The 22,373-nt window shown below is 43.6% G+C and overlaps 1 protein-coding gene and 1 pseudogene across 1 annotated transcript in view; both read right to left on the bottom strand.

Annotated features, from left to right (window-relative positions):
* The window catches only part of TBC1D9 (TBC1 domain family member 9), a 139,113-nt gene that overhangs the window by 18,444 nt on the left and 98,296 nt on the right, over positions 1-22,373 (bottom strand). Inside the window, exons 10-13 of the mRNA XM_002745332.7 lie at positions 20,291-20,505; positions 18,330-18,447; positions 16,871-17,156; positions 16,485-16,614 (exon numbers count right to left, since the gene is read on the bottom strand). Of these exons, the coding sequence (XP_002745378.3) occupies positions 16,485-16,614; positions 16,871-17,156; positions 18,330-18,447; positions 20,291-20,505 (749 nt within the window). The remainder of the gene's footprint in view (positions 1-16,484; positions 16,615-16,870; positions 17,157-18,329; positions 18,448-20,290; positions 20,506-22,373) is intronic.
* Positions 1,528-12,169, bottom strand: LOC144581886 (trinucleotide repeat-containing gene 18 protein pseudogene; annotated as a pseudogene).

Here is a 22,373-nt window from a genome sequence, read left to right as displayed (position 1 = left end):
GACTTTAGAGGGGGGGGTGTTGGGGGAAGTAGGTGGGGGTGATTTCTAGTCTTCTATTGTCTATATGAGACAATAGAAGACTAGAAATCACCCCCACCTACTCTGTGAAGAGCTGTGAATTTACATTGTCAGGGTGAGGGAGGCCCCCTTGGGAGACATGAGGCCTTCTATCTTATAGCTATCTGACCAGGAACAAAAGGAAAGGTAGCTTTTTTGCATGACTCAGTTTCCAAGCATAACTTTTCCCTTTGGCAAAGTGAGTTTGGGGTCCTGAGATTTTGCTTTTCTTTTGCATATTTAAAGGATAAAGACAAAGTTGACAAACAGCATCAAGTGTTGGCAAAGATATGGTGCAATCAAAACTCTTACATACTGCTGGCTGGAGTATCAGTTGGTAAGACCATTCTGTCTGGCAGTATCTATTGACTAAGCCTTCTTATGGTTCTCATGTTTCACTACTAAGTATATGCCCCAAAGAAAGGCATATATGTGTGTGTGTGTGTACATATATGCCATATATATATATATATATATATATATAAACTGAAAGACATGTGTTAGAATATTAATAGTGACACTGTTAACCAAAAGCCAGTAACCACTCAAATGCCCATTCATAGATTGGATAAATGGCAGTCTAGTCACACAATTGACTATTACGCAGCAATGAAAATAATAATATGTTTAAATCTTACAATCGTAATACTAAGCAAAAACCAGAACTACAAGAGCATATTCTGTAAGATTCCATTTATATTTAGATGAAGTTGAAAAGAAATTAAACAATCTATGCTTTTAAAATCTGGAGATTTATTAAGCATAATTGGATGGGAAGTGACACAGGGGCATTCCATGCTGCTAACTTTTGATCTCGGAAAATGGTTACATGAGTGCCTAGAAACAGAGGCTTTAAAAAGACTGCCTTTATACATTCATGCCACACAAAGACCTTTAGACCTCTTTATCAACACTACTCCCCTGGAATTTGCAAGCATTTTTATCACCTGCACTTTTTTTGTTGTTGTTAAACATGAACTCGGTATGTCTAATAAAGCTTAGTGTTATCAAAGTCGCAGTACAAACATCAAGTCACATGCCCACACGATGGAATTCCATTTACAAAAAATGTTCCTCGGGAAGCCTCCACATCTACCAGGCCATGCTCAAAGTGAGTCCAATTAGATCTCTGGGTGGGCAGAAAAGGTGAGTGCGGGCGTGCGGGGAAACTTGGGGTAGCGGGAGGAGGGCAGGGAGGAGGGAAAGTAGAGAAAAATGCAGACTCAGAAGCAGTCCATATAACAGTTCAAAAAGAACTAGCCGGTGATATTATTACAATGATACAGTGCAAATCAAAGCAAAGTAGAAATAATTCGGCTGATACAGCAGACTATGCTGCCAAGAACCCAGATGGTGGCCCTCCTGCGGCCGTCAGCACACAGCCTCCTCACCCACCATCTCTCCAGAGCGTTCACTTGCTTTCCTCTCGCTCACTTACATGCACTCTCTCGCTAGGAAACACAGAAGGTATTTTGTGTTTGGAGCTAGTAACCCTGGTCAAATGAGTCCTCTGAAACATCTCTGAAGGAGGAACGTGCCTCGGCCTCTCAAAGCAGCAAACAAAATGGCTGCTTCCTGCTGGTGGCTGGCTTGGGTTTCAGAGTGGGGAGGCAGGGGGCATCAGGCCCCTCTTGGTCAGCTTGGCACTGCCAGCTGCCTTGCTGTTCTTTGCCACCATGCCACACAGGAGAGAATGCGTCAGTCTGGAGCTGGAGGTGCCTTGTGCAGGCCACTCATCCTTCAGGGATTCTTCCTCTTCCTCCGAGTCCGTATTGTAAGAGTAGCTGCTCACTTTCAAGGTGAATGGGGAATGGGCTCACCTCTGGCCTTGAACCTCACCTCCATCTTCCTGGCTTTGGTGACCCTTGTGTGTTTACCTTCTCTGAAGGATTTCAGAGACAGGCAGAAGCCTGTGGCCAGCGCCTTCCTGTCTTGCCCAGCAAGCTGTCATAAGGAGTCAAGTACCTGCCGCAGCCCCCACCAGTTTTCGATTTTTCCCCCAGCACTTCCGAAAACCTGAAGGGTAACTTCAACTTGTCCTGCTTGGTGAGGGAGAGGGCCTTGTTGAGCTTGCTTGCTAACTGCTTCTGGTCGCTGGCCATCTTCTTCTTAATCTTTAGCTGACTTAGGAAGTCAGACGAGGCCTCGTGTTCATCCCAAGTCTGGTTCCTCCCACTGGCTTTCTCCATTCCTAGGAGGGCATTGTGTTCTCCATTCCTCGGGCTCCTTGTGTCTCTTCCTTATCCCTGCTCCCAGCTCACAGGCATCTGATGTGAGCAGAGACTTGCTACTCAGCTTTCCACTACTGCTGCAGCTCTTCCGTCTCTTGCAGGAGGGCAACAGGGCTGTCAGGGCATGGGTCCATTTCCATGGCCTCCCAGGGCCTCTGTGTGCCAAGCTTCTATGGGGCTCCTCGCACGTGCTGGAGTTTCGGTGCTGCTCCTCCTTGTACTGGTGCTGGGCCTCAGCCAGCTGCATCCGGAAGTCCAGCTCCAGGGCGTCCCTTTCCTCCAGGTAGGACTTCATGGCTTACCTCTGCTCCTCCTTCTTGCACTTCCAGCTGTACTTCCTGCTGCGTTTCAGCTCCGGTGGGAGCCACGCGTTCTTGAGCAGGTCTGCCACAGGCCCATCCAGCGCCTCCCTCAGCATGTCGCTGCCAGCTGCCAGCAGGCTCTCCAGTGAGGGCCGTGCCACCAGGGCCCGCTCCACACCTCCCACTTCCTGGTTCCTCCACTCCAGCTCCTGCTTTGCGATCTCGCTCAGCAAGGTATGCTGTGAAGGAAGCTCTGCCCTAAAACCAGGCTCTCAGCTGCTTCCAGCTTCTCTAAGGCCTGGGCTCCAGCATAGCTGCGGAGGGCAAAGGCCTGGCCTGGGGAACCTCTGCAGCCACTGCCAGGGAGTTCATGCCAGCCAGTGAGTCCTCCAGGCTGGGCAGGAACTGGTCCCAGCTTGTCTCTTCCAGGGAGCAGGTGCTGCCGGGCACAGGTATGGCTCCTGGGGCTCCAAGCTCTGGCATTGTCCCTTCCTGGCAGGCACGTCACAGTCTGACACTTCTAGGCTGGGCTGGGGCTTGCTTGGAGCACTTCGTCGGGCACTGCCTCCACTACGGGCACCACCACAGGCACCCCCACCAGCTCCTCTTTGGCTTTCACGAGTGTCTCAGGTGTCAGCTGCACCCCCAGGTCCAGAGCAGCCGTGCAGAGTTCTGTCTGACCTGGGAAACCTACCCGTATTTCAGGCCCCTCTGCAACCGCCCGCAGGGCTCCACAGCATGCCATGGCAGTCGCGACTCCAGAGGTGGCAGCTCTGTGGGGCCCTCGTCCATGTCTTCCACCTCCGCCTTCACCTCCCCCTCAGCCAGCTGCTCTTCCTCCGGGCCCTCCCACAGCGGCTTTGGGATCTTGCAGGGGGTCAAGTGGATGGACTTATCTTCGGTTGAGGGTGCCAGATGCTTGGGCCCATTGGCCAGGAGCGGCACGTCAGGGGCCAGGCTGTCTGCGCCAGTAGCCACTGTGGGCTCCAGCAGGAAAGGGCGGGGCCTCCCATAGTGCAGTGACAGGGCTTGGAACTGGCACCTGGGAGGGATATCTGAGAACAAGGGCCTGGAAGTGGCTGGAGGGCTTCCTTCTCCAAGTCTTTCTTCTTGACCACATTCTCAGGGCCCTCCTCCTTGAGGATGATACCTGGGGTGGGTGGTGGGGAGGTGGGTGGTAGGGCGAGAACTGGGGTGGTGGGGTAGATGTAGGTAAGAGGCTTGGACACGGTCTCTAGCTTCTGGATGACCTTGGCCTTCATGGCAGCCATGGGGTAGGCACAGGGCTACCGCAGCAGGCTCATGGTGGACCAGGCCCAGGGGGCTTCTGAGGCAGCAGCCCGGGGCTGACGGTGGCCAGGCCAGCCTTGCCCACGGCCTTCAGGCCCCACTTGCTCCCATGCTCCATCTCCACCTGGTGGTCCTGTGCCTTCAGCCGCTCCTGCACCAGCTGGGTGCTCCTCTGCAGTTCCAGGGTTGGGGCCATCTGCTGCTGCGGTACAGGAACTCCTGTTGTCGTAGGAAGCGCTACTGTGAGAAGAGCTGCAGCTACTGGGTGCGGTGCAGAGGGCTGTGGCCCCGGCAAATACAGGGTGGGCCAGAGGGGCAGCATGGTGGCCTGCTCCATCAGCTCTGCAAACTGAGGCATGTGATCACTGGGAATGACCACCAGCTGGTGCGACTGGGGATCCCTGACAAACTGGGAGGCCAACGGCAGGGAGCCCTCTAGGCCAGGTGGGAATGCAGGGGCCATGCTCTGGTGCACAGATGGGGGGCCAAGCCGTAGGGGTGTCCGGCGAGCCACATGGACGTGCTGGCCCAGTGGGCCAACTAGGGGTGCGTGGCCAGATGGGCCAGATGGGAGCAAGCCCACCAGCACCAAGCCTCCAGTCATCTTGAGGTTGGGATTCAGGCTGTTAGCAGCGCAGCTGGTAGGGTGCAGACAGGCCAGGTCAGCCAGCGCCTTACTATCTCAGCAGCTGCTCCTGATCCTAGTCCAGCCGCACCCCCAGAAGCCATTCCTCCTGCTGTCTGGCCAGATCATCAACACAGTCCTCATCTGCTCCTCTGTGTCTTTGACATTACTTAGCAACAGAGAGAGCTCCTGGTCTGCCAGCCCAGGGCCCAGCTGGCTACTGTTGCCACTGTCCTTCTGCTGGACCATGGCCACTGTAATGCCCACAAGTGGGTGTCGCACTTCTGTCTCACCCTGGGTACCCGAGCCCTCGTGCCCGAAAGCCTTGGTGCTCTTGGACCTCTTGGGGTCCTGCTTCAGCTGCCTGCTGCTGCTGGCTGATATCACCTCCACTTTTAACTACTACTAAGCCACTATCCTCTTGCAAGAGCCTCTAAATACATCTCTATGCTTCTTCCACACAAGGCACCATTATCTTTTCCCAGTAGTAAGAGTGGTTCTTCTAAAATCAGAGTCAGACAACACTCTTCCTTTGTTTAAAATTTCAGTGGTTTTTCATCCTCTTTTAGGATAAAATTCCAAGGCCTCTAAGCCTTTCCACCTTTCACAATGCCCTCTCTGACCAGCCACCACCAACCTCTTCTTAATCCTCATCAGTTCTAGTGGCCCCTTCTTGTTCCCCAAGTGTGTCATGTAGGCTCCCTGAGCACCAGCTGCTGGCTGCCCACTCTGTGCTTCTCTCAGACAGCATTGTGTTCCATCCTCCATAGCATCTGTGTCTCTGCTAATTGTCATCTCATCAGAACAATAAACCCGCAAAGAAACAGTATGTCCCCACCCTTCACCGTGCTGTGTTCCTTCTTACTTGCACTGAGCACCGCCTTGCATCTGTTTTTTTTTTGCTTAGTAAATCTATCACCACTTACTCTATGGCAGAGACTGTGTGACTAGGACATGAGCCAAGGGCAGTGCTGATTCACATGTAAGTGCTTGACAAATATTTGCTGAACTCAGGGGGTCCTCATGATCATCACAGGAAGTAAGTGCTCTTCCTATCCCCATTTCAGCTCAAGGAAATGGGGATAGGAAGCTCAAGGAAAAAAGCTCAAGGAAATCGAAGTTTACAAAAATCACTAACTTGCCCAAGCCTACAGAGCTGGTAAGTGGCAAAGCCAAGTTTCAACCCAGGTCATCTGATTCGAGAATTCATGCTCTTGGCTCCATCCTGGGGGACTCCTTAGGACCTTATCTCTCTGACTTGCTGCTCATCACAGTGGACGCTCAATAACTGGCTAGGGATGCCAGATTCAACGAATAAAAATACAGGAAATACAGGGAGCCCAGTTAAATTTGAATTTCAGAAAAACAATGAATAGTTTTTTACTATAAGTATGTCCCAATCAATATTAAGTAATCCTGTATTTTTTTCTGACAGCGCTATAAATGGCACCTCTCTATAGACCAGGCCATGTCGAGGACTCTAAACTATCACATTTCCTAAAAGTTCTTTACTTTCTCTCTGTTTTGAAAGGACTAAGCCAGGGAATGAAGTTTTGACCCAGATATCTATTCCTTTCAGATAATCAGAGCAAAAGAGTACGCTGACATCTCTGAATCTAACCAGCCCGTCTTCCACCAGCACTGTGGTAAGTGGGTCTCAACCTTAAAAAGCAGGAATTATGAAAGAAACTTCGTATCTCCAAATTAGTTTCTTCCATAGGCCTTGCAAAGGTGGAATCAGATTCTTCTCAACAATGAAGATGCAATATTTATTTGCAATGAAAAGCTGGAATTCAAGAGTTAGGAGCTGCCATTAATGATGAAAAGCAATCATATTTAATTCACTGTGGGGTTATAACTTTGGCTAGAAAAGAAAAACTCTCAAGGAAGGTAAGTCTTTTGATCCAAACAGAAAAGCAGTGAGCTTCCATTGCAAATTGCATACCTAATGATGAAGAACTGGATTTATTATTTCAAACTGGCCATAGTATGCCTGTGATCAATAAAAAACACTAGCTGTGAAACAGACAGAGACGGTTTTATTGTACCTACAACTGTTGGGGACATTAACATGCCATTTCATTTGCACCTCACAATAACTTTAATGAGTCCAGACTGCTAACTCTGTTTTACATCTGGGCAAACCAAGGCTTGGAGAGGCTAATTAAGTCCCCCAGAGCTCCACAGTGGCTGAGCTGCAAGTAGTCTGAGACTCAGATAAATAGTTCTGTAACTCCACCAACTACCATTCTATCATAGGCAGTAAGTTCTTCCTTGTCTCTGGGTAGGAAAGAATATAAATGTTGGAGCTAGACAAAATTTGATTCAAATTCTTGTTCTAATTAGCTATGTGATTGGGCAACACAGCTGAGTCTTCTGACCCTGCTTCTTCCTCTGTAAATGAGACCTAAAGCTGTCCCTGTAAAACTGTGTTGGAGATAAATATACATTAATATAAAGTATTGATAACAGTAACTAATATTAAGCATTGGCTTGGTGATCTTTCGCAGGTTGCTAAGCAAAAGAGCTATTTCCTCCCAAGCCTGACATTCCAAGAGCCCAGTGTATCTCATATCTAATTAATATCAACTGGAAATGGATTCTGCTACTTGTGAGGCAGAGTCCCTTCCTCAGCCAGGCCTCTGCGACTTGCCAGAGACAGAATGCAATGACCCTTCCCTCTGGAGCAAATGGTCCCAATCTAAAAGGAACCATGGACTCCAAGTTCCTGCTTGGCTATTTCTGGAGGATTTGTAAAGGAATATGAGCAACTATAATGACATAGGGGTATTTCCCCCATCTCCACTTTGGGAGGGGCTCTGCTAGAAGGAAATGACAAAAACAGGACAAACAAAACTTGGTTCAGTAAATGCTGCAGCTCACGCTTCCCATTACCCAAAACAAAGACACAGGTGTGGATACAATATCTTCTCCCAGCACCGCATATTCCAGTTCCTTGAGAAGCGCTAGTTCACTAATGTAACAATAATACTTGCTCCAGCAAACAGACTTTGTGCTGGACGTGAGGGAGCCTACAATTATTTTAATTTTCTAAAATTTCCCTTCCTTAAACACTAAACAAAATTATCCATCTTTGTTTATATCTCTTCTCCAACTTAACTATTTAAAAAATTTTGTTTTGACGTAATCCAACTCAATTCTTATCTGAATGTTTCTGTGGCCTGTTTCTAATTTTTCAGTTTAATTTCTAACATCTTTATGGGAAGAAATGCTTTTTTTTTTTTTGGAGACAGGGTCTTACTCTATTGTCCAAGTGGGAGTGCAGTGGCATCACGGTTCACTGCAGCCTCAACTTCCTAGGCTCACATGATCCTCCCACCTCAGCCTCCCTACTAGCTGAGACTATAGGCATGTGCCAACATTCCTGGATAACTGTATTTTTTTGTAGAGGGGGAATCTCCCTATGTTGCCCAGGCATGTCTCAAATTCCAGGACTCAAGTGGTCTGCCCACTTTGGCCTCCCAAAGTGCTGAGATTATAGATGTGAGCCACGGCACCTGGCCAGAAAGGCAATTTTCAAACCAGACAGTACTTCTTTTTGTTGCTTTGCCCCTGTGGTTACTGATACCAACCAATGAATTGGTATGTGCCCCTTCATTTCATACCACCTTTCCCCATTCTGCAGGCAGATGTTCCCTTTCTCTCCCCCAGACTTAGAGCAAGTAGCTCAGATAAAGGAATGAGATGGAGAGGAGTCTGTCTCAAGTGTATGTTCTGTAGCCCCTCCCACCCTACCATCATTCCTGAGCAAAACAAGAGTTCCCCTAACCACGCTGGGCAGTGTTTCTGTGATTTGCTTTATCTTTCAAGGCTTACCCTGTGTTAGTAGGAAGACAAGGATGGATGAAGAACAGATACAGATTTTTAAAACAGACCAACCACAAGGTCAAGCTCAATCAAGTTCAATCAGCCCTTCCTTTCTAAATTCTACAAAGAGAACTTGAAATCTTTAAATGCTACCCAGCAAAACAAAACAACAACAAAGCTCAATTTAAGTCCCAGGGCCATGGAATGATATGAATGAGTCTGCCCACCACAGGGAAATTTACCGAAATAAAAAGAAGGCATTGTTAGTATGCAAAGTCTATGGTTTATTTCTATTTTAAAATAAAACTGGGTCATCAAATTATGCTCAAAATACCTCTTTTGTGTTTCTGAGTTTGTGGGGTTATTTTCTCAGTATGCAGAATGGGGTTCACTACTGTTAGCAGAAGGCTGAGCACCAGTGACACCTGAGAGACACTCCTGGATCAGAAACAACTCCAAATACTTAGGGTAGTAAAGGAGGCTCTGCCTTGGATGACTGGGTGAGAGAGAAGAGAAACCAATGGAATGTGAGGCTTTAGGGTATAGAAAAGCATAACACTGCAGGAGGCAGAGCCCAAGAGACAAGAGACGGATTCTCAAACACAGGGCCTGGGAAGGAGCAGCCCCCAACACTCCACCTTGACTTCTATGATGGTGGCATCTGACTGCACCTGTGAACTTGTATGTTAGTGGGGAGTAGATGTTCAGAAAGGCAGAAGAGGAGGATGAGGGGGGAAGAGGAGGCAGGAGGTGACAAGAAGAAACAAGGATATGAACTTAGGTGAAGACTCTGGTGGAGTTCCACATTTGTTGATTGGACGGCCCTCTCTGGGGTACTCTGATCTCTAAAGAGCCTCAATCCATGACTCTATTCTCATCAGGGAACATCCTCATAATTCTGCCAGAAGTGGGCCCATGCTCTGCATTTGAATACAGTATTTATATTTTACTTAAAAATATATCATTTAATATTTTATGCTCCTCTAGGTGCCATGTCTTTTGAGATCTTTTGTCTACAGAAATGGCTAGTGGAGCAGTTGTCACATAAATAGGGAAATTACAGAAACCATTTAATTTCAGTATCCCATGTGAACTATTAGCTGTAGTGTGAACATGCTGTTGATTAAATTACAAAAAAATAGCTCTAAGCACAGTGCCCATATCACTATATTTTTACCTAGAATTTATTTTGAAAGTTGCTCTCAAGCAGAAATCATGAACAGGCAGCCAGGAGGCTAGGAAGTCCACAATCAATATTGTTTGACCCATGGAATATTATAAAAGATAGGAACATTCATCACTCCTGTAATCCCAGCACTTTGGGAGGCCGAGGTAGGCAGATCACAAGGTCAGGAGTTTGAGACCAACCTGGCCAATATGGTGAAACCCAGTCTCTACTAAAAATACAAAAACTAGCCGGGGATGGTGGCACACATCTGTAGTCTCAGCTACTTGGGAGGCTGAGGCAGAAAAATTGCTTGAACCCAGGAAGAGGAGGTTGTAGTGAACCGAGGTTGCATCACTATGCTCCAGCCTGGGAGACAGAGCAAGACTCTGTCCAAAAAAAAAAAAAAAAAAAAACACCAAAAAAAAAACCGGAACATTCAAATAAAATAAAGATGATTTCCAACTTCTCTTGAAGAATTAAAAATTCTGGCAGCAATGGTTCCTTGCCTCAGGTGGTAAACAGACTGTCTACTCTAGAGGTCACAGCTATCTAGTTCCCTAAGCCCACCCTTTCCTACCACCTTCACTCCCTGCCCCATTGTTAAGTGCCTTGCTGAGTGACACCACAGTCATGTGAATTTGTAACTCTTCTCGATAGTATTTTCTTTTACTTTCTTTTTTTAAGATGGAGTTTTGCTCTTGTTGCCCAGGCTGGAGTACAGTGATGCGATCTCAGCTCACTGCAATCTCTGCCTCCCAGGTTCAAGTGATTCTCCTGCCTCTGCCTCCCGAGTAGCAAGGGTTACAGACACCTACCACCGTGCCTGGCTAATTTTTTTGTATTTTTAGTAGAGACGTGGTTTTGCCATGTTGGCCAGGCTGGCATTGAACTCCTGACCTCAAGTGATCCACCTGCTTGGCCTCCCAAAGTACTAGGATTACAGGGGTAAACCACCATGCCTGGCCTCTAGAGTATTATCTTTACATATATGCCATTAAGTAAAGTTCGGCCTCTATAAAGGAGACACGCTTTTGACAGCTGGGCATTGTAGAAAGGGCACAGTTTCATTGCCACATGTAGTAAATGGGACACATAGCAAGTCCCAGGTTTCACAGAAATTTTGTAAAAACTCATGGCCCTCATCGTCTTCATCAGCAATATAGGAAAAATAATTCCTACCTCTTTGGAATGGTGTAAGAATTTTAAGCACATATGGGTAAAGCAATTAGTATGGTAGCTTTTATTATTCCTAGTATTGTTGACAAGAGGAAGATAAAGAGGAGGGAAAAAACACACTTGAAAATCAGCAAAACCTGGCCAGGCACTGTGGCTCACACCTGTAAACCCAGCACTTTGGGAGGCCAAGGTGGGCAGATCACTTGAGCTCATGAAGATGAGCCTGGCCAACATGGTGAAACCCCATCTCCACAAAAAAGACAAAAATTAGCCAGGTGTGGTGGTGCACACCTGCAGCTACTCTGGAGGGTGAGGTGGGAGGATGGCTTGAGCCTGGGAGGTAGAAGTTGGAGTGAGCTGAGATGGTGCCACTATGCTCCAGCCTAGGTGATAGGGCACGTCCTTGTCTCAACAACAACAGATCAGCAAAACTTGTTAACGTTATAACCGAGGTTCCATTAACAACTGGTGAGAACTAACTTACGGGTCCGCATTTTCTTTTGAGGTATAAACAAACTTTTAAAAATTAAACTTAAAATTCAAAGCTATAGATAAGCAAAAAAATGCCATGCCTAAAATTCATTTTATCTGTTAGAGACACATAATGAAGAATTTATCTGTTAGAGATACATTCTTTTACAGGTAAAATAATATACTGTCTGGAGTTTAAGTTACTCCAGTGGGAAAAAAAAGGTGGAGAGGAGTAATAAAATAAAACAAAGATCAGAAAAATGCTGGTGACGGTTGGGACTGGATGATGGGTTAAAGGAAATGTATTACGTCATCCTTTTGACTTGTACTGTGCTTGAAAATATCTATATGTTAAAAAAGAGAATTAAAGCAATTCATGCCAAGTGCTGATAATGTATCCCCAGGGCTGAGCAAGATACCTGCCATAAGAAAGGTGTTTATAAAACCTTAAAGATTTTCTTGGCTGGGTGCAGTGGCTCACACCTGTAATCTTAGCACTTTGGTAGGCCCAGGTAGATGGATCACTTGAGGTGAGGAGTTCGGGACCAACCTAGCCAGCTTCGTGAAACCCCATCTCTACTAAAAACACCAAAAATTAGCCAGGTGTGGTGGTGAATGCCTGTAGTTTCAGCTACCTGGGAGGTTGAGGCATGAGAATCGCTTGAACCCAGGAGGTGGAGCTTGCAGTGAGCCAAGATCAAGACACTGCACTCCAGCCTGGGGAACAGAGGAAGACCCTGTTTCAAACTAAAAAAAAAAAAGATTTTCTTAATACAGGAAAAGACAAATGCTGTTACTTGCGTCTCTTGGGTCTTTCCCATATACAACCATACTATCTTTTTTGCTTGTCTATTCCTTCAGCTCTCCCCCTCCTCCAATTTGTTGCACAGGAAGCAGAGATAATGTACTTCAAGAAGAATGCTCTTCAGTCTCCAGTGGCTGTTGGATGCCTTCCAAGTCAATTATTCGTTTCAAGACTCCTACTAACCAGCTCCACTGGACCAGCTGATTTCATGACCATCAGTACATCCATAATTCTATCTTTCTTCGAATCCAGATAAACTCCCTTTGTTCTGGCTGTAATGCATAGGAGCTCTCACTTGGATACTGGCTGCCACTTTCTAGCTGTACAGCTTGGCAACTAGCTCAACCTCTCTTAACTTACATTTTCCTCTTAAAGTGCATTGACATTTACATGGCAGGGCTGCCTACAAGGCACCCAGCACCTTGCCCCACACATGGCAGGCTCTCGATGAATACCAGCTACTACAGTAATCATTAATAAGCCAGGGACACATTACTCTAAGATTTCAGAAATGCCTGTCTATCTTGATAAATTGTGCCTTCTGTTTTATTAGCTACATCCTTGCCCTGCTTAACACTTTCAGACTAAACACATTGGGCTGGGCCATCTCAAACATGAAGTGGCTCTGTGACAGCTGTGTACCCACTGGAAGGCCTATTCACATCCTCTTGTGCCTTCCAGAAGGGGCATCTCAGGCTATCAATCAAACTTGAAGGTTGAGACTTTTGTCTTCTACTTCTATATAACTCTGCCCAAAGTGCAGGCTTCACACAAGGGTCTACATAGAAGAAAACTGGAGTCTCATACTACCTACACAATTCCTTTCCACAGAGGCTTAGGGGAACTTATAATGAGTGAGATTTTCCCTGTGAAGTATTTATAAAGTGAAGTTACCAATATCAAACTGATTTCTGGCAACCTAGGGAGCCCTTAACCAAATCTCAAAAGATGAATGTGTTTTCAGGATTTCCTTCCTATGTTTCAATTGTCATGGCTAATTCTCCTGAAGAACAGAAAGAAATGCACTGTGTACCTTAAAACACTCAGGTGTCATGCCTGAGCCCAAACCAGATTCTTATCCACAACAGTGATTAGCCCCATTGTGCATCCAGTGCAGTGAATCCCAACCCTCACCAGACATTTGGATTCACCTGGGAAACTTTTTAAAAAGTATGTACTCTTTGGGCCTCATGCCTGAGATTCAGATTTAATTGGTCTGGGATGGAGCCTGGGAACTTACGATTTTAAAAGCTCAGCTTAAAAAAAAATTAAGTGATTTAATGCACAGGCAGGATTCAAAACCACCAATATGATAGTTAGGAGGGGAAAAAAACAATCAGCAAGAGTTTGTGGTGTTCTCTTTAAGTTGATCTACAAGGCATCAGAGAGCCATTGGAAACATGAGCAGAATAGTGACACTTAAGCAGAGAAGAGAAAACAAAACCCAGTTATCATGTGCTGAAAGACCTGGTAATATAGGCACTGATATCGATTAAAAGGATTGTCTTTCCAGGCAGAGGAAGGGAACTGAGGCTGTGTCCTGTGACAGGATGTTTGGCAGCCTGAGGGCCACCTTAGGGATCAGCTCAAGAGGAGGTAAATGGAAACGAGCCCTTGGTCTTGTCTCAATCTCTTTGCTTTCCCTTTGAAAATGGGCAAATTGCTGACTTCAGCATGAAGCTAGCTTATCTGCTGTTGAGAATAAAGCTGAGATGACACATACTAAGCTTTAATACCTTAGTCCAGAATTATTTTAACAATAAAGGTCTGAGGATTCCTTTAGAAAAGCAACCCACAGATATATAAGCTCTTGCTTACATCATACAATACTACAAAATTCCTGGGGCAATAATTTTTTTTAATGCATGTGGAAGTAGTTTTGGAGACAGTAGGTAAAACATTCATTTTTTTTATCTCTAATAGTGAAAACATAAATTGAGACATCCTTTATGGAAATTAGACAGTTTGTGCCAATAGCTTGATCATTCCTTTTTTAATCTAATGTATTTAACCTAAACTTTTTATGTAAAGTATTTTTTAGGATTCTAAGACAATAATCAGAGATGTGATATTTGTGTACAAGTTTATCTTAGATTGCTACATAATACTGAAAATTTGGAAGAAATTCAAGTAAATGTCTAACAAAAGGGAACTAGCTAAATAAATTTGTTACCTCATTAAAGCAGAAAAGAAATAATTTAGTAAAATCATGCCTTCAAATAATATTTAATATATTAGGAAATGCTCATGGTATACATAAAAAGTGACAAAGCAGTATTTAGAAGGACCTTTTTAAGTGTATGTTGTAAATACACAAACATACTTAAGGGAAATGTAAAATCCTTATAGGATACAGTTTATTTTTTCCTTCCTATTTCTCGACAATTTCTAAAACAAACATGCATTGCTTTTATGATTCTAAAACAAAGTATTCTGCTTTTAATATAAATGAAGGTTCAATGACATTAAAAAAAATAACTACCAGTCTTTCTCTTATTATAGTTAAGGACACACATTTATGAAAAGGTTTCTATATCCATAGCAATTTTTTTAAAAGCACTAAATTTTTTACTCTAAGATAGACTTTCTGATTTCACTCCATTCCTATTTCTCTCTTATCCACTTTGTTGCTAGCTGGAATACTGACAATCACCAATCACAATCCAAAAACATCTGTAGAGAGCATAGTATGCTCAGCAGAATATTAACGCTTTTTTTTTTTTTTTTTTTGAGACGGAGTCTCGATCTGTGGCCAGGCTGGAGTACAATGGTGCAATCTCGGCTCACTGCAACCTCCGCCTCCTGGGTTCAAGCAATTCTCCTGCCTCAGCCTCCCGAGCAGCTGGGACTACAGGCGCACGCCACCACGCCCAGCTAATTTTTTGTATTTTTAGTAGAGACAGGGTTTCACCATGTTGGCCAGGATGGGCTCGATATCTTGACCTCGTGATCCACTGCCTCTGCCTCCCAAAGTGCTGGGATTACAGGTGTGAACCACCGCACCTGGCCCATGCTTTCTCTTTGTTAGTGATCATTTCTATAAAAGTTTAGAGAGCCAAGGATCAGGGAGCAAAAAAAAACCATTAAGTATTATGGGTACTTGGGACCCCACAAACCACCAGTTGCTAAGGGGGCAAGTGGTACTGTGGTTCCTTTACCCCAAGAAGCATATTAGTTCTGTTGTGAGATCAAGCAGCAGATCAGGCTGATTCCAGGGACATCATGGACAAGAAAACATCCTTCCCCATCCAGGCCAAGCAATTTTAGAGAAATCCTAGGACTCTGGTCTACTCTGGGCTAGACAGGCTCTTCTAAGTGTCTGAGACTATCTACTTCAAAGAAGTCCTAACTACTTAGCATGGGAACAGAAAGCAAATTGATTTGTGAAGTTCAGCCTCCCCATGCCTCTTCTCAACAACCCCTCCTTAATCTACAAAGAGTTGATTCTGAGTTGCTACTAGATCAGATTTGAGGATGGGCATGGCAAAGAACGAGAGAGCTAGAGCTTGTTTTGCTATGTGCTACGATGGTATTAGACCCATCAGACATCCAGGCACCATTCGTTTCTATCTCTGGAGACCAAAGCTGTCAGCTGGAACATAACTGCTTACTTCTGGCCAGTAGTTCTCACAACGTAGAAGGAAGCAGAGCAGATAAGCCTGTGGTCTAAATGTTTTTATTCCCTCTAAAACTCATGTTAAAAATTTATCCCCAATGCAACGGTGTTGGAAAGTGGAGGTATTTAGTGTGGAGTGCTAATTAGGGAAAAGGAGTTAGGCTGGCGGGACCCAGGGAAGCAAGATAAACATATAAATAACCAAAAGAGATAAGCTATAAGTCTGCTGTTCTTCATGGTCCAGGACACTTAGCTCTCCTGTGCAAATAACTCATAATCTTCCTGTGCCCAGCTATCATCAGACCCTTGGCTGACAGAAAAATGCAAGTTAGCTAGTACAACCTCAGTGTTATCAATACTGTGTAATGTCCTTTCCAGCACACAGCACAAGAACCAGCCTATAAAATCCCAGCAAGCCGTTGTCTCTTTGCAGTTAACTCCTCTCTTGCTGACTTTCCCATTGTATCCTTGCAATGTAATTTCATGCTTTCCTTAATAAATTTGCTTTTCTTTACCTGCAACTGTCTTGGTAAATTCTTACCACCCACATGATACCAACCTCAATTAGCTGCCAATCACCTGCAACATTTAGATCATGAAGACTCTGCCTTCACAAATGGATTAATTCCACTATAAAAAGGTCTTATGAGCGTGGGTTCTCTCTCTTCTGCCAGTGAAGATGTGGTATTCCTTCCCTCCAGAGGACACAGCATGCAAGGTACCATCTTGGAAGCAGACAGACCAGGCCCTAACCTGCCAATGCCTTGATTTGGGGCGTCCCAAAATCTAGAACTGAGAAATAAATATCTGTTCTTTACCCAGTCTGTGGTATTCTGTTATAGCAGCACAAAACAGACAGCAATGGAAGTGTGGAACACATGGTGAAGTCCCGCTCAGCTAGGAAACAAGACCTACCTCGTAGGAAGTTCTGATGAGTCTGAAGATGTCTACCTCGGGGTAAGGTTCCACATCATCGCTGAGCAAGGAGTGGAGGTGAGGAATGGGAGGCAATGTGCTGTCTTTATTGGTCACACTGTCTAAATACCTGGAATAAAAAAGAATCAGTAGTCACAGGGAGAATCAACTGGAATTCTCCCATCATAATTCTCTAATGGTTTTCTGCAAGTTCTGTATTTTAAAACAAAGGACTAGAGTTTCTTTAAAGACAGAAAAAAAATTGTTAATATCCAAAGAAAAAGCATATGAAAATAAATTCTCAGCCAGAGGAAGAAGCGGGCATTATGATTACTATCAAATCAGTTAAGACTCACGAAACGAAGGAGAAAGGCTTAGTACAATACCTTCCCAAAACAGTCATGGCCTCCCCGTCATCCTTGCAGTTCAACAGTTTGTCCACATTTGCATCCAGCACAGCTAGGGCCAACTGGAATATCACTTTAATTCCTTCATAGAAGAAACAGTCAACAACCACAACTGCACTCTCAAAAGGCATCACACTGAGAAATAGCGTGAGGAACCAAGACAAGGAGATGGTGGAAATCACACCCAGGTCTTGCATGCAGTCGTACAGCTGTGGGACGTAGTCTCGTGCTAGCTCCTCAAAGACACCTTGGTCCACCAGCGCACCTGTTGCCATGATGTACACAAAAAGGTACAGCTTAGCCAACTACACAGTCTAAAGAATTCATTCAAACTTGACTAATAGTCCAGTTCACAATGACCGTGAGCACAGAACTCTGTTCTGCTCACTGTTCTGCTGTGACTGTTACTAGACCAAGGTGTCAACACAGCTCAGTAACCAGATTAGTTCTGGCTGTATCTTCTCTTTCTGGGCTCTTCCTGTCCAGTTTTCCCTTCCAAAAAAAGAACAGTCACATGACAATTACAAAGTGCGTTGAGAAAGTCAGTTTATAAAGTTTTCATGACATACAATTGGTTATTTTGTTGGCAACATAATGTTTTGTTTGGCACGAAATGTACATCCAAGCATCAGTTAACAATGGAGGCATAAAAAAAATCACACTTCTGGATGCATGGTGCCCACATATTAATCATTTTTTAAAACAATTACTTTTTTTAAAACTTAAAAGCATTCCTGTTGTACACATTCATGACCAACTTAAGGACATTTTTTATTTTCAATAATTTCAGTATTTTCAATAATCAAATTTATGTGCAAATGTTTAGAAATATAGAAAGAGCACAAGTGCGAAGCATAAACAATACACTGTATGACCCTAGCAACGAAAAGCTTGAAAGCTTGTCCTGCTAAAATGAATCACTGATATTTGAGAGAATTACAAGGAGTAACAGCAATAATTTTTTTAAATGCTCAAAACAGGTGTTTGCTTTGCAATAAAACCAGTCCTGAAAAATACCTTAAAAACCTGGCTTTCAATAAACCTCTATATTCTATTTTTTCACCGCAGATAGCCTTTTATTGGGAACACCTCTGCATTTCATAGGTTCCCATCCTCAAGAATTTTTTTTTTTTTGGTCAAATCTCTTTGTGTTGATAGCGTGTATACCTACTGTAGGTCTCACATGTCAGAGTGACACACATCAAATATTTTCTAAAATAATTTCTGGAACAGTGATATATGTGTAGTCCTTAAACTCCATGGGACTCCTTTGTATGCAACCTATATTGATTCAACCTCTTTCATTTCCATGTTGAAAAACTGGAGTAGTCTGAAACTCTTTTGGCTAATGGTGACTGGAAATAGTGTTCCGGCTGGTACCTCTCTAAAAACATCTTGATGAGACATAGGTTGAAATGTTAGCCACATCTCCACCTACCAACAACTCTGGTGTTGTAGTAATCTGGGAGCATGCGCTCACACAAAGCCACAAGCAGCCAGAAAGCCTCCTCCTCTTTAGCATAAAGAAGCAGCACTGAAGTGACAATATTCATGGCCTAAAAAAGTGAAAGAGGATGTCATCAAATACAGTTTAATATATAAGCAATTCTGTTAACATATTAAAATTACTCAGTCACTCTCATATGGACTGGCAAATGTTTTTGTCAAAGGCCAGATAAATATGTTTAGGCTTTGCAGGCTACACATAGACTCTGTCACATAGTCTTCTGAGTTTTTGTTTTGTTTATGATGCTTTAAAAATGTAAAAACTCTTAAGTCCTTGAACCAGTAAGTGTGCAGGGTCTTCCTTAGCAGCAATATTCACCAGACAGAGCCCTGAATGCCTACTGGCAAACCCTTCCAAAAATTTGCCCAAAGGCTATTTCACAAAGCTTTTGACCCGCTAAAATCTCTCAGTGTTCTTAATCCTTAATTCAGTGAGGTAAACACTTCCTTTGTAACTTTCCATAAAGGTTTCTATAATCAGGTACACATGGCTCCAGGCCCTCCTCAGAGAACAACAAAGCTTTCAGACTTAGAGTCCTCACCCAACATTTCCATTTGGAGAGAGATATGGCCATGATAACTGAGAGGGATATAAATTCTAAAGTAACTACTTTATTAAAAGATATTATCAAATACCTCATAACCACTCTAGGTTCAACTACTTTAATAGTCTCCTTAATTAAAAAGAGGGAGATCAAAAGATAAATATGAACTTTATTAGAGGCCAAGTACCTCCTGTACTTCTTTTGATCTCCTAGAAACCAGTAACTGTTCCTCAGGCTTCTACAATGTAATTTCAAAAAAGGTATTTTGGTCTAACAGGCTCTTTCTTGTAAGTCGTACTCATTATGTTCCCAAGTGACATCATTTTCAAATTCCACTTGAGAATTAACCTGCTGATCCTAGTATATGATGATGGTCTCTACCGGTTCCTTAGTCATTCAGAGGAGATAGGTTTTTTAGGGGTCTACTTTGTAACAGGCTCTGGATGAAGTATTGGAGGATGGGGGATACAGTGGTGACATCTTGCAGGCCCTAAATGCTGGTGTTAGATAAAACAAAGATAAAAAGGTTAACTAGTCTATGTGGGGGGTTATTTAAATTGAAAGTTATAAAAAGGCAAAATAATGCAGTACAGTGAGACTAATGTGTGTGTGAATGCGCATGACATGTTGTGTGTTGAAGCAGGAGTTCAGCCTCTTGTAGCTTTTGCTGGATGGTCATGGAAGGCCTCTATGATGATGTGGCCTTTGATTCTAAGGTCACATTATCTTGGAGGTTCCCAGATTGTGGCATCGAGAGATGACTTTTGTTGGTATGCAGGCAACTTTTCTTAATACTAAGTTAAGCACTTATTTTAATGTATATTAAGACATAACCCTAGCATATAAAAGGACGTTATTACTTAAGAGGATACAAAGTAGGAACACTGTGGCAATCCACAGTGACAGGCCCAGTGCTCAGGGATGCTACTTGTTACTCTAGGATGGGATGAGGCTTGGAGCGGAGAGTGATAAGAGGATCATCACCAGGTCACCTAGTCGGACAGTGGTGAATCCAGAAAGGGCTCCTCTGCTCAGTGCACTGGTTTTCAACCCATGCTGATTCTACCTCTCAGATATTTGGCAAAATCTAGAGACATTTTTGGGTTGTTACAACTGGAATTTCTACAGGAATCTAGTGGGTAGTGGACAGGGATGTTACTAAACGTCCTACAAAGCACAGAACGGCCCCCACAACAAAGAACCAGTCCAGAGTGTCAACAGTGCCAAGGTGGAGAGGCATGGTGAAGTGATAGTTCCGTTACCAATAAACCCTTCCTTCCCACTATTTGCTGGCAAATAAATAGAATTTTTATTTTATTTTTTAGCATAAACCACCTTTACCATTTACCTGGCAATACCCTATGTTGGGATTTCGAAAAGCATAAGCTGTTAAGACTCTCCTTAGCGCAGCAATGCCCATTTCATTCTGAAAAGCAGGGTGTTCTGGAAGGGAGCGGTGTAAATCCCTCTCAATCTCTTCCGTGGCGAGATTATACTTCCCCATGGACTTCTCCACTAGGTCTTCATAATACCCAGGATGTGTGGCCTTTTCGTTGATGGCACCTGGGTTATATCCAACAGAAAAAATATCAAAAATGTGGGAGCTTTGCCCTTTGGTTTGCAATCACAGCTTGCACTTGACCACTTTCCTACCTCTCAAAGGAAACTTGCAAGAGAAGATGAAATCACAGACGTGGTATGTTGTAATCGTGGCTAGACTGGTGAATTCGCCTGTGGCCTCCTTCCCTCTTTCAGCTCCATAGCAGGCTGGCTACTTAAAAACTTCCTAAGGCAGAGGTTCCCAAGCTACAAAAGCAGGCTCGAAGGAACTCCCAGAGACATGTGGGGCTGCTTAGGAGCACAGGTGGGGAGGTAATCACAACAAGCCAGGCTGAGGCCTCACCCTCTCACTGCTCCCTTCAACCACAGCAGCTTTGCTTTTATTTCATTGTGGTTTTCATTGAAAAGAAGGTTCTGCCTCTTAAAATAAGCCTGAAAACTGCCTGCTAACATGTTAGCTCTGAAGGGTGTAAACAGCCATATTGAAGAGAAGGTGTAGGTATGAGATACTTGGTGGAATTTTTTAAATTGCAGACAATGGTAAGAGTATCCCTAGCAGTGGTGAGTCATTAATGATGGAAGTTCCTCAGGTGGTGGGTATGGGGATGGAGAGTCATATTGAGAATCACCCATTTGAGATACTTACATTTCAGGATTCTTCAAGACAGAAAAACGCTATATGCAAGTATCTACCTCTCATTCTAATTTTTAATTATATTGCTGTTGGGAGACTGAATATTCACATACCGAAGAATGAACCTTTTTTTTTTAATACCATGTACCAAAATTAATGCAAAATGGATTAAAGTCTTAACACAGATCCTGAAAACATAAAACTAGTGGAAGAAAAATATAGAAAGAAAATGCTTCTTGACACTGGTATGGCAATTATTTTTTGGATATGATACCAATAGCACAGGCAGCAAAAGCAAAGAACAGACAAGCGGGATGGCATCAAACTAAAAAGCTCTGCACAGCAAAGGAAGCCACTCACAGGCAGCTTCATGGAAGAAATCTGCAAACCGTATGTCTGATAAGGGGTCAATATACAAAATATATAAAGAACTCACAGAACTCAATAGCCAAAACCAAACATCCTAATTTTAAAATGGGCAAAGGAAATTAATAGATAATTCTCAAAAGAAGGCATACAAATCACCAACAGGTATATTTAAAGGTGCTCAACATCACTAATCATCAGGGAAATGCAAATCAAAACTACAATGAAATACCACCTCATACCTGTCAGAATGGCTATTATCAAAAAGACAAAAGATAACAAGTGTCAGCAAGGATGTGGAGAAATGGGAACCCTTGTATACTATTAGTGGGAATGGAAATTGCTACAGCCATTATAGAAAACAGTACTGAGATTCCCTAAAAAACTACAAATAGAGCTACCTTATGATCCAGTAATCCCATTCTAAATATATATCTAAAAGAAGAGAAATCGGTATCCTGAAGAAATATCTGCATTCCCATATTTATTGAAGCATTTTTCACAATAGCCAAGATATAGAAACAATCTAAATGCCCATTAAGAGATGAATGGATAAAGAAAATGGAACATATATACAAAATGGAATCTATATTTAGCCTGTAAGAGGAGAAGTCCTGTCATTTTTGATAACATGGTTGAACCAGGAGGACATTAAGCTAAGTGAAATAAGCCAGGCACAGAAAGACAAATAAATGTCCTCAGTTATATGTGGAATCTAATATAGCCAAACTTATAGAAACAGAGAGTAGAATGGTGATTGCCAGGAGCTAGGAAAGGAGGAAACTGGAGAGATGTTGGTCAAAGGGTATAGAGCTTCAGTTATATGAGATAAAAATGTTCTGAAGATCTAATATAATACTGTATTATGTAC

Source organism: Callithrix jacchus, chromosome 3 (assembly GCF_049354715.1).
Source record: "Callithrix jacchus isolate 240 chromosome 3, calJac240_pri, whole genome shotgun sequence".
NCBI lineage: Eukaryota > Metazoa > Chordata > Mammalia > Primates > Cebidae > Callithrix > Callithrix jacchus.
The sequence above is the reverse complement of the archived record's forward strand: the minus strand, read 5'-3'. Positions and strand labels throughout refer to the sequence as shown.